The sequence below is a fragment of the Amyelois transitella genome, chromosome 6, assembly GCF_032362555.1.
Source record: "Amyelois transitella isolate CPQ chromosome 6, ilAmyTran1.1, whole genome shotgun sequence".
Lineage (NCBI taxonomy): Eukaryota > Metazoa > Arthropoda > Insecta > Lepidoptera > Pyralidae > Amyelois > Amyelois transitella.
Genome location: NC_083509.1, coordinates 4694793 through 4706935, shown reverse-complemented (window position 1 = coordinate 4706935; position 12143 = coordinate 4694793). Strand labels below are relative to the sequence as shown.

Sequence of the window (12143 nt, the reverse complement as noted above, 5' to 3'; positions counted from 1 at the left end):
CTCTCCGGAGAGGAACCCGGGGTGCGCCCTATGTCCATGATCCCAGATTGGGTAGTCTTTAGTAGTAGGGGTTTATACACGAAGCTACTCCTCTCTAGCCTAAAGGGGAATTAACCCATATTAAATTATGGTAAAATCTGCACTAGATAAATTCTAAGTCTATTTTCTCTTAATTGCCTTTTACGATATCCATAGGGAAGATTGAGTTGTCTTTTTACATACTAGCTTCCGCCCGCGACTTCGTCCGCGCGGATGTCGGTCTTCGCGTGGATGGTTTTTTCTAACTAACCTACTTTACCTTATAACCTAATTACTATACCTATGTTTCCAAAAATAAACAAAAATAAAATAAAATACCAACCTAAATAAACCAATTTACGGTGAAAACTTAAACTACGTACGTACTATAATATTTACAAATAACTGATGAACTGAACGGTATAGAAATTACATCAATCGCAAACGGTTCAAGCCAAATCCGACTTTCGGCGCTACAGGTTACGGTGCTGAATCCACTGCGGGTAACGCAACGTGTGTTCGCGGTTCAAATGAACAATGTGTATGGATAAAACTGAAAAATTAAGATTTTATTTTTCTACTTCTTTTTCCAGGATAAAAAGTATCCCATTTTATGCCCAGGATAATAAGGTATAATTATACCAAGTTTCATCGAAATCGAACCGTTAGTTTTCACGTGATGCCTGAACATACAGACAGACAAAAAAAAAATTTAATCACATTTTTGGGTTTGGTATCGATATATATCTATTTATTTTTTCAATATTTTCAATGTACAGAATTGACCCTTCTACAGATTTATTATATGTATAGATAAAGTTCCAGAAACCACAGGCTCTAACATTTCTATAACATTGTTTGTTAAGTATTCCAGAAGAATATAGAAGAGCCTCATCCTCACGTTTTTAAATTAATTTTTGTTTTTGGGTCTTCAATATTACCTTGCATTAGCCTGCTGTACCGATTGACCCCGAATTCCGTTGGTTCAAACGTTATTAATACTGGCAACACTTAAAAAAATCATCGACCGAAGCGAGGGGGAATGGCGGTGATTGGCGTTCCCGGTATTTTCGCGCAATAAATACTTGAATTACGAGAGTGATACACAGTTGGCGACTAAAGAGATACGCATAATCAATTATATGTTCTGCGAGCATAATAAATAAAGTAAGTGTTTCTAGCAATAAGTGAAACGTGGGTTGCGAATTTAAATATATCTTGATTGTATTGTTTTTTGTTCAGGCCATGAGTTCTATTGATATAAACAAACTTGAAAATGAGGAGGAGAACAAAACACCAGATAAAAAGCAAATAGAAGCCGAAGAGAAAGAGGTGATGTTAAAAGCCGAAACAGAAAACATGGAAGTAAGTGTTGATATGAAGACCGATCCCGAAGGTCCTGTGAAAGCGGCTCTTTCTGGTGAAGTTACTGAGCAAGGACGAGAAGTAAAGCCAAAGTTCATTCCCATAGGCGCGATTAAAATGCCTGGATTTTTTACTAGGAACTCTGATAAACCAAAGGTAAAACTCAATATTTTTTATGTATCAAATTCTCTTGACTTTGGGTTCCTTTGTTCAATTTACCTATGTATTATGTATCCTTTGTTAATTATTGTTCTTCGTTATTGATACAAATTCAATTGCAACAAGTGTTTGTTCAGAATTTGTTTGTTGGCCATGTGGATTTTTTTTGTCTAAGAAAGTAAATCATGCTGTGGTCTTTTGTACTGAAACTTAAATCTTTTATCAGAAATTAATAGTTATATTGCTTTCAGGATGATGATGGGGCTATTGAAAAAGATCCTGACAATGAAAAGACTGATGAGGGCCCAAAGATTAAACACAACCGTCTACAATTCTTACATACATGCCCCTTCACCCAATTTTTGCATCATCGACCACAGCAAGAAAATGGTAATTATATCTTTTTAAATACAGATAGTTAAATGTGTAACACTTTAAATAGAGTCATTTGTGGTTACTTTTACTTAAGAATCTATCTGCCTCTTTTAAATAATATGTGGTTCATTACTTTTCTTTCAGATGAAGGTGCAGAAGGTAGAAAACGTATGGGTATTTTCTCTAACATCAAATATCCAAAGGTCTTCCAAAGACGCACTGCCAATAATGAAGCCACTCTTGCTTCGATGGAAACCCTGGAGGACAAGCTGGACACTCCAAATGATGGGATGGAAAATGTTAAGTTGGATGTTGCCGTGAGTATCTGTTAAATTACATTGGTTTGGCATTTTTAAAGATATGTTGCCAAATGAATTTGAAAGTGAGGATATCCAAGTTAGTTCTTATAATCAATAAATTTTTTTATTGTCAACAGGATGGAGAAGATGGCAAAGTGGCAACAAAACTTCCACTTAAAGAGAGAATAAGGCAAAAGAAATTTATCATTGGTAAGTTTTCATTAAGTGTAAAAAAAATACATATATATTCAATACCAGTTCGTCCCCAGTTCTACCTGCATAAAACAAAAATCTCTGTCATTTCCTTTTCCGCGAGAGTTTCGGGAAATACTTTCTTAGGCATAATATGTAACTTACTACATGCAACAATATCAAATATCTAGAACTAGTTTTTGGTTTAATGATAGCCCATCGCCTAAAAGAAGATTCCCATGTTTATAAGCATATCCCTTAGTTGCCTTTTACGACATCCATGGAAAAGGAATGGAGTGGTCCTTTTCTATTAGTGCCTGGAAAGAGTTATATATAAAACATACCTTAAGTGTCAACAGGATTACTGTAAATAATATTTAAAAATGTGTTTTCAGGTTTACAATTAACATAATATTTCGTTTCGTTCGCAGATGACATAGTGGTTTGTGCAGTTATTTTACTAGTTCTGCTGGTCGTGATCATCGGTATCGTCATCGGAGCGCAAGCCGGACCTCCCGCCGAGCGACCTCTGCGGCTTGGAAAATACATGACCACCATTACTTCTTGTGGGCCTATTGAAGGGTTAGAATTTTTTTTTATTGAAAAGTTAATGTGTTGTGTGAAGTGAGTTGTGGGAAGTCAGACCAAAAAATTTTATTACGGGTTGTCAGCTTCAGTTTCACAGAGAATACAACCAGGAAACAAACAGTGTTGTGTGGTTTCCATATATTTTCCATGGATGGTGTAGGGATAGGCTGAAGTGAGATTATTTATGAATGCAACTAGCAATATGTAAAATATTAACAAGTATTTGGTTTAATTACAGGATCCTTGATGAAGGTGTTTATAAGTTCTTCAATATACCATATGCAGTTCCTCCAGTTCGTGAAAGAAGGTATACTTATGCTCAGCCACTGAACAACATCTCACTCTGTTGGAATGGAACCAGAACTGCTTACGAACGGGGTCCACTTTGTATACAGTTTGTGGAGAATGGTACTATAATTGGTGAAGAAGACTGCTTGACTCTAGATGTCGTGACACCTCACGTAAGATACGACTCTCCATTACCGGTTGTGATCCTGATCGGCGCCAACTCCTTAGCTGGAGGAATAAGCCCTGCGCAGCCTTCGGCATTATACGCTCGTACCAAGGAAGTAGTTTTCGTCAGACCTAATTTCAGGCTTGGTCCTATTGGTTTCCTTGCTCTCGATATGTTATCAAAGTCAAAATATCCTGAAACGTCCGGAAATTATGGTCTCAGTGACCTCTTGGTTACCCTTCAGTGGGTCAAGTATAACATAAAACATTTTGGTGGAGATCCAGAATCTGTAACATTACTGGGCCACAGAGCTGGAGCGACGCTGACTGCAGCATTAACCACGGTCCCCAAAGCCCGCAAGCTGTACTCGCGAGTGTGGTTATCATCACCATCTGTCATATTTCCTGGTGAACCTTTAGAACAGGCCCAAAAAAACAATGAGCAATTTAAACAAAGAATTAACTGTGCTGATGTCAACTGTTTGAGAAATATTTCGGCATTGGAAATTCTTACAGCCACTCCTGATATATGGTTGGGTAATAACATAGGAGTGTTACCAGTAGCTGGTGAATTTAAGTATTCCTGGTTGGTATTAGATGGTGATCTGTTGAGGCAACATGCTTATGAAAGTTGGGATGCCCAGAAAGAAGCTAAAGATTCAGGTAAAGAAAAAGTTTTCAAACCAATGGTATTTGGTACAACAGAACATTCAGGACATTCAGATCTACTACAGATGAAAACATTGAATTGGACTTCGGATATAGTTGAGAAAATGGCGAATGACAGTATAATAGGCAACAAAAATTTGACTCAAGCTATTTTTAAACATTTTAATAAAACATATGAAGGCTTGGTAGGTCTGATATCATCAATTAGAACTATCTGCCCATTAGTTAGCCTTGCTAGACTGCGTCTCGCGGCTCCCATGTATGTGGTTCTGGGATCAGGTGCAGGTGGAGGCAAAATTGGTTCTGGAATTGCAGGAATCAATGCAGACATAGAAGCCATCTTGGGCACTTTCGACTCTGAAGGGCCTGAGCAACGTAGATTCATGGCAGCGATGCAACAAATGTTTTATTACTATGTATGGCATGGTCGCTTACCTGGCTCAGAAAATGCTTTGATTGGTGTTGGCCAAGATGCACTGCCGCTCCCCGGTCTGCCTGCTTGTGATTTGCTCATTCTAGAGGACATCGTCCCCAGATACGCTCACATTGACTAATGTAAATTTAGGAATATTGTTGTATGCTAGTAAGAAATATCCTTGAAAGTTTGTGCAGCAACAACTTACTAGAGTATAGAAAAGGTAAGAATATTCCAGTGTATTTTGCCCCAAATTTTACTTTTGCACGTTTTTGTGATTTCTTTTAGATCATTTAGGCAATTGCGTCCACTTTTATATTATTTTCAACGTGTCATACATATCATGTGAACCAATGATACTCATTCAAACCTGTATGTATTAGTATAGGTTGTATTACTGCTAAGAAAACATTATAGTTAGTAATATTAATTTTAATTATTGTTGTATCGCATAAAACAGCTAAAATGTTTTTTTCAGGAAAAACATTAGCTTTTGTCAAACCAACCGATTATTAATGCATTTCTTTTTACAAGAAGACTGAATTATGACAGTGGATTACGTTTTCGCATTAATCACTGTTTTTTATTTATCCAAAGACTGAATTTAGTATCTGAATAATAAAATAATAATAAAACATTTACCAAATTGTAGTAAAGTAATTTTAGTTACCTTCGTTTGTATTTTGGAACTTAGTTCTCGGATTAAATTTTTCGAAATCTAATCTTTTAAGTCGTAGATGTAAGTTGATGTCCGAATCTCCAATTTATTGTGATTTTTTTTTAAGTCTGATCTACTAAAAAAAAAGAGTGATTTTGTAAAACCCCTTTGTATTTCTAACTTTTAAGATTTCTATGTAGGAGGTGTTGCGCTTGTTTAATTATAGGTATGAGATAGTCTGTGTAGGTTTCATAAATTTTATAAACGGTCATTTTATTATAAATTTTAATTTAATATGAAATTTGCACAATATTTGTACCTTATTGGTTGGATAATTATCTAGTATTTGCATCGCCTAAGCTATTTCTGAAATTGAGAAAGTTTATTTTTTAATTAAATTGAATAAATATTCAAACTGTCTGATCTGGAAGTTCCTACTTCAGCTATCTCACGTGGTCTTGCCAAAAATGCTTTACTCTTAAGTTATTGCACTATTAGATATAGCTTTGCATCGTTTTGTAAATGGTCATAATAAATGTAAGACTGAAAATATTGTTTTATTATGTGAAAAATGTTATGAGAAATTGACAATTAATTTGTCTAGCAGGTGAAAACTTACTCCTTGCTTCTCTTTAGTACTTGTTACTAAAAAATCTGTATTTGAACCTAGGAAAAGACATAAATATGTATATATATAATTTATTCATATCCAAGTATAAAGTTACTGTCATTAGAATTTAAAAAAAAAATTGTTTATAGCGCGTGTCTTTAACGCAAACAGCTCTTATCATACGTTAAAGTGGCCAATATAACAAAACGCCAATTTCATAGTGTCGTGTGGTTCCCGACACCAATAGAAAAAATAATAGGACCACTCCAACTCTTTCCCACGGATGTCGTAAAAGGCGACTAAGGGATAGGCTTATAAACTTGAGATTCTTTTAGGCGATGGGCTAGCAACCCGCCACTATTTATATCTTAACTCTATCATTAAGCCAAGCAGCTGAACGTGTCCTATGAGTCTTTAAGACTAGAAGATATGTTTATCCCGCAAGGTATATATATAGACGTGATTATACGTATGTATGCCAATTTTATATGTACCTAATATTTTAAGGCTACGTATTTAAAAACAGGTGTAAAGCTAAAAAACAAAGTTTTCAAAATATTTTTTATATTATCAAAATACACAAACCAATAAAATTAGGTTATAACAATCCTGAAAATAAATAAACAAGCAAAATATAAACTAGAATCTTCAAACAAAATTTGAGTAAGTAGTTTTAATCAACTTTAAATAAAAAAACTGGCTACTTTGTAAAACATGATTTAAGTTAGTTACTTGGAAACAATATTAAATGGATTTTAACTGAAAACGAAACAATTTTTAAGATTATTTTTGTAAACCCGTAAAACTGTCAAAATAATCAATGATTTCGTTCCCGTAACGGCGAAATAACATTCTGTAGATTTTCCTTCCCAATCTTGAGGGATTTCTTCGCGACGGATGGTGATTTTGGTATGGTCTGAATTTGTTCCGCTTCTTTCGTCATTTTGTCGATGAGCGACGACTGTTTTGCGACGGTCATGGACAGTTCCTCGTTTTCCTGACGAAGCAGAGACAACTCCACCACAAGGGATTGTTGATCCTCCATCTGCAATTAAATGCTAATTGGTCATGGAAATGCAATCATGTGTTACAAGTAACTTTTTTTGAGTTATTACATAAATTTGATTGCTAATACTGATGCTCTTACGGCGAGGGAAAATAAAAGAACCTGCATATTCAGGCAACGAGCAGAAAAAGGCAGTATGTAAATCGTAAAATTAATCAGGATCGTGATTAAAGTGAGACCACTAGCTCTTCACCAGAGAGGCGAGCTGAGCACGCAATCGGGATAGGGCAGTATACCCCAATTGTAAAATAGGCTTTTCAGCTCTCATTTAAAGCTGCAAATATACTTTCTGCTCTATACTTTGCCAGTTCCTGTGCGCCCTCAGTTGCGGCCCTTTTACTCTCAGAAGAAAATCCCCGGGGCTGCCTATGACCATTGGTTCTGGATTAGGTTAGTCAGGTTTTTTTCGTTCCGTCCAAACTTTGTAGGGAGCCAAAGTCATATTGGTTCATACATACATTAAGTGGTCTAAAGTAATATAACGTTTTCTCGCGTCGTAACAGTTACTAACAATGACTAATGTACATAACTCGTAAAATACATAAGTCGACACGTCTTTTAAGCGGGCACCTTGTTTTTTGAACTAATATATCGGCTATAGCCCATACACATCCACACATCCCTACAAACTTGTCCCATGAGATTGTTGGGTTCCTCATAACATCTCAGAGCCACAAGGAAGAACTCCCTCCTGGTCACGAATTACCCCTAAGAAGTTGTTAAGGTGGGGCTAGATGGCTGACCTGCAGCTGGTAGCGCTGGCAGTCGGCCTCGAGGCGCGCCACGTCGGCGGCGGCCCGCGCCAGCAGCGCGCGCGCCTGCTCGCCCGCGCGCGCCGCCGCGCCCGCCTGCTCCGTCGCCAGCTCGCATAGCACTCGCTTCTTTTCCACCTACACATTATAAAAAGATTTACAAAAAAGAAAAACAAAAATAATCCATTTTTTTTGTAGTTTAACTGTAGCTTATACTAGGTTTATAACTATTCTTACAATATTAATATAGATATCATATGTATCCAATAAATGACATAGAAAAAAAGATTAAATATTGCTGAACGGTACAAAATAATTACCTCCTCACGTAGCATTTGAATTTGGGATTGGGATTCCTTTTTGATCAGCTCCACATCCTCTATAAGCTCATTTTTAATGGAACCTAATTCTCTGTACGCTTCCTTCTCAACAACTTGTAGACTTTCAATCAAAGTTACATTATGTTCCATAATTCTATTATGTTCTTTAGCCAGGGCTGCTTTTGATTTCAAGATAGCGACAAGTGCCTCTTTAAATTCATTACATTCCATAAGTGTATTATTCAGAGTACTTTTATATGACTCAAGTTCATTTTCCAGCTGTTCTTTTGAGTTAGTTAATACTTTAACTTTATCCTCTAGAAGTTCCAGTTCATTGTCGGAGTCCCTCAGTCGCCTGGTCAGCACTTGAACTATGTCCATAGTAACATTCAAGGACATTTGAAACTTAGTCTTTTCTTTTGTACTTTTATCAATCTCCACAGTAAGTTTATTAATTTCATTTTCATAATCAATGAGCTTCTTTTTGGAATCCTCTTTCAAATCTTCTATTTCCTTAGACATGGCATTTTTCTCATTCCTAAGTAATTCATTATCATTTTGCAACTTTTTAAACTCCCTTTGTAATGTCATGTTTTGCTCCTCAGCCAAAGCAAGACTATACTTCAACTCTTTCTCTTCTTGTTCTAAATATTTAGCTTTGTTTTGAAGTTTTTCACAATGCTCCTGCATACTCCTAGAGCGTTCCTCAAATTGTATTTCACAAATCCTCAACTTTTCATGAGTGGATTCATTTATTTGTTCTAGTTTTGCTTTCATTTCAATTTCTTTCACTTCAATTTCATGCTTTAATTCGCTGACAGTCTCATCTCTCTCTTTGATCAACTGGCTCTTAATGGAATCAATAAGCTCGTTGTATTTAGATTTCATATTATCCTCTTCTACTTTACTCTTATTCATTATAATTTGTTTTTCTTCTTCTAATTTAGTTTTCAGTGCCTCCAGTTCTACTTTGTACTCTCGTCTGATACTCTCATTAGCTTCCAGTGCAAGTGCATGATGTCCTTTAACCATTTCAAGCCGTTGGCGAGTTTCTTCAAGATTTCTTTCGACAGTAGTCAATTTAGCTTGTAGATCTTGACATAAACTATCTCTAATTGCAATGACTTCTTCAAGAGATGACAGCTCAAGTTGTTTGTTGCTAACTTCCTGTTCCAATCGGTCACATTGAAGTTCTAATTCAAATATTTTGCTCTTCATATCATCAGTTTTGTTATTGTTAACATTATTTTGATCATCATTTAACTTTGTTATACCTGTCAGTGTAATTTGTGAAAATTGTTTGTGCAGTTCTTCAAATTCCTTTTTTTGTGTTAAAGTTTCTTGCATTTGTTTTTGTAGAGAAGCAATCTCATTTTTTAATTCTTCAATTTGTTTGTTATGTTCTGTTATTGTATGGTCTTTATTTCTGAAACAAAAATTCAGCATCAGAATATAAACTTGCACACCAATATTAAGTAAATTTTTTTTTATTCTTTTTAAAAAGTATGTATATTTATCTTCGAAATCTTTCTTTATAAAAAATATTTTGTGTGAAATATAGTTATAAAATACGAACTCCTTGTTAAATCATGTAGAATACATAATTCAAAGCTATGAATTACCTTATCTCCACCTCTTGGGATTTAATAATTTCAGCTTGCGTTTTTTCATCTTTCATCTTGTTACATGTTTTTGTAGCAGAACATAGTGCCTTCTTTGTAGAGCTTGTTATGACTGGTGGTTTCAATGGTCTTGGGGCTCTCGGCTGTAATAATAAAATTGGCTATGAAAAAGTAAATATAAGAACCTACACCTATTAGAATGGAGCATGGTATTATTATATAGAAATCAGAATACATAATATACATACAAAAGAAATGTCATATTGTTTTAAAAATTATAGGAATGATCACTGTATGCAATTTTCTGCACACTCCTCCAGTTCGTAAATTAGTCCTAGAATTGCAATATAATTAGAAAAATGCTGTGGAATTATAAGCATCTGTGTCAACTAACATTCACTGGTACTAGTACATACCATTTCCATAATTTTATTAGTCAATTCAAGATGTTTGAGGAATGGAACATTGTTCCATGTAACCCAATTATATTTAAAATGTTTAACACAATCATGTTAAGAAAGGAATTAATAAGGCAGAACTGACTGCAAAAGTGGGACAAAGCCAGCCTCATCAAACTTGTGAACTCGATGACCAAAGAGAGAGTGAACTTGTGAGGACCAGAGTGTCGAGGAAGTAACTAAGAGGGGTCTTGTGAGAATTGTGGTGGAAATCCATAGTCTCTGCCTACCTCTATGGGAAAGAGGCATGACAATATGTATTTATTTATTTATTATGTACATCAAGGAAAATAAGAATAAAACTTATAATAATGAGAAATTCAGTACAAGGGCACAACTTATTTCTATAGAATATATATTTCTAGAGAAATTTCTTCCAGCAGGCCCAATGTATGTGTTACTAACCGTAGCCAATGATCTGACGCTAGGCACTGAACTGCATTGGGATAGGGTATCCGCAGCTTTTGAGCTTGTCAAATGTCGGTGCGTCTTCTGTAATGGTAGTGGCGTTTTGGTCGCCTTCTGTTTCTCATTTTCTAATTTCTTCACTTCTTTGGTACATGGAGGTTTTATAGGAACTGCAAAATAAAATTACGAGTGTCGGTGATCGAATCGGTAAGGTTCTCGGGTAAAATGCGTGATGCGCATAAAAGGCGAAGGTTCAGAATCCACCTCGGCCATGTACCAATGACTATTTTCGAAGTTATGTACATTAGTTTGAATATCAACCGATGATTTTACGGTGTGTAAAAATATAGTAAGGAAACCTGCACATTAAGGCAACTGGATGTGTCACCACACGATGGATCCAATACGGATGATCACCTGTGAAGGTTGCGAAGGTCAGATGGAAGTCGCTTCGTGTAATAATCTGACTCACCCTATACAGGTTCCATGGTCAAAGGCATACCTCGGGCTCCTCTCCAGAGTGGTGAGGATGAGGACAGATGCAATCGGGACTGAAGCCAGGAGGAAGAAACAATAAAAAAAAAGTTAAAGTGCACGAATACATAATTTTTACAAATGCATGCCTATTTAAGTTTGATATTCAGTCAGTACACAACTCTGTGTAATTATATATATAAAATAATTTACCTTGCATTTCAAAACGTTTAGCCTTTGAAAACATCGTATATTATCTGAAATTTCAGATTATGGTAACAGAATTTAACAAAAATTAATATCTCTGTAAATCGCGCGCGAAAATACGTTAACAATAGCTCGTATCACTGGTCTGATGGAGTAAGTATGTATTATTGTTGTGATGTGAAGTGAATGAATAATTTTTTTTCTGAATGGATGATTGAGTTAACCGCCGCGCGACCGTTATTCCGTTTAGTTCAACGCAAAGATGTATTTTTGAAGATTATATAATTTTGTGTTTATATTTTCTAAAAGCCTCATGTTTTATCAATTAACCCAAATATACAATAAAGTAAATTTTGATAATTTAAAGGACTTCACGAACAGCATAAACATATACCTACGTTCTAGTGTTTATTTGGCGTGTGTAAGTACAAAGTACTCTGTGATAGGGATGGGATGAACGGAACGGGTGATTTGTTATGAAGGGTGAAAGAGATGGATATAGTTAATTGATTGTTGAATTCGTCGGGCGGACTTCGTTTTAAAACTGCGCTGCTTCTCACCTGCTTTTGGGGTGCTCGGACTTTTTAGCTAGTAGCTCTACCATTCTAGTTGAGCTTGAGAGGTTGTTCGGTAGTAATTAGAAAACAAATTGTCTCAACAACATAAATACGTAGTTATGTACTAGAATTTAGTAACTATAAGATAAATGCTCTTGTATTTTTCTAGTTGGTTGGTTTACTCCTTTAAGATGGCATTACCGTAAGGTGTGTGACTGGTATCCTCTTCCTCCTGCCATTTGTCCCAGTTGCATCCTCACTACTCTGGAGAGGAGCCTGGGGTATGCTTTTGATCATAGATCCTAGATTGGGTAAGTCAGGTTTTTTACACGAAGCAACTTCCATCTATCCTCAGCAGCCCATATTGTAAGGATCATGGTTACACATCCAGCCTGAATGTGCAGGTTTCCTCACTGTTAGAGCATCGCTTAGTTTCCAACTTATGTACATAACTTCCAAAATAGTCATTGGTACATGG

At 35.8% G+C, this 12143-nt stretch overlaps 2 protein-coding genes across 2 annotated transcripts; one reads left to right on the top strand and one right to left on the bottom strand.

Annotated features, from left to right (window-relative positions):
• The first annotated feature begins 761 nt into the window (after positions 1 to 761).
• On the top strand, positions 762 to 5713 carry LOC106131121 (neurotactin). The gene is made up of 7 exons (XM_013330111.2): positions 762 to 1185; positions 1261 to 1539; positions 1794 to 1932; positions 2062 to 2234; positions 2354 to 2426; positions 2840 to 2990; positions 3235 to 5713. Exons 2-7 carry the CDS (start codon positions 1264 to 1266, stop codon positions 4670 to 4672), a joined length of 2250 nt encoding a protein of 749 aa, XP_013185565.2. The 5' UTR covers positions 762 to 1185; positions 1261 to 1263; the 3' UTR covers positions 4673 to 5713.
• Positions 5714 to 6416: 703 nt separating this feature from the next.
• Positions 6417 to 11704, bottom strand: LOC106131148 (interaptin). Its single transcript, XM_013330145.2, has 6 exons — positions 11115 to 11704; positions 10425 to 10597; positions 9562 to 9704; positions 7940 to 9365; positions 7611 to 7757; positions 6417 to 6846 (listed from the first exon to the last, which is right to left on the bottom strand). The coding sequence occupies exons 1-6, from the start codon at positions 11146 to 11148 to the stop codon at positions 6619 to 6621; spliced, it is 2151 nt and encodes a 716-aa protein (XP_013185599.2). The 5' UTR covers positions 11149 to 11704; the 3' UTR covers positions 6417 to 6618.
• Between the last annotated feature and the right edge of the window lie 439 nt (positions 11705 to 12143).

What these genes read in the sequence shown, in the direction of transcription:
- LOC106131148 (XM_013330145.2), bottom strand. Translation starts at nt 11,148, where the DNA reads ATGTTTTCAAAGGCTAAACGTTTTGAAATGCAAG. An exon ending in GCGTCAGATCATTGGCTACG is followed by an intron (nt 9,705 to 10,424) that starts GTTAGTAACACA and finishes TTATTATTACAG; the next exon opens with CCGAGAGCCCCAAGACCATT. An exon ending in TCCCAAGAGGTGGAGATAAG is followed by an intron (nt 9,366 to 9,561) that starts GTAATTCATAGC and finishes TTTTTGTTTCAG; the next exon opens with AAATAAAGACCATACAATAA.
- LOC106131121 (XM_013330111.2), top strand. Translation starts at nt 1,264, where the DNA reads ATGAGTTCTATTGATATAAACAAACTTGAAAATGAGGAGGAGAACAAA. An exon ending in GGAACTCTGATAAACCAAAG is followed by an intron (nt 1,540 to 1,793) that starts GTAAAACTCAAT and finishes TATTGCTTTCAG; the next exon opens with GATGATGATGGGGCTATTGA. An exon ending in ATGTTAAGTTGGATGTTGCC is followed by an intron (nt 2,235 to 2,353) that starts GTGAGTATCTGT and finishes TATTGTCAACAG; the next exon opens with GATGGAGAAGATGGCAAAGT.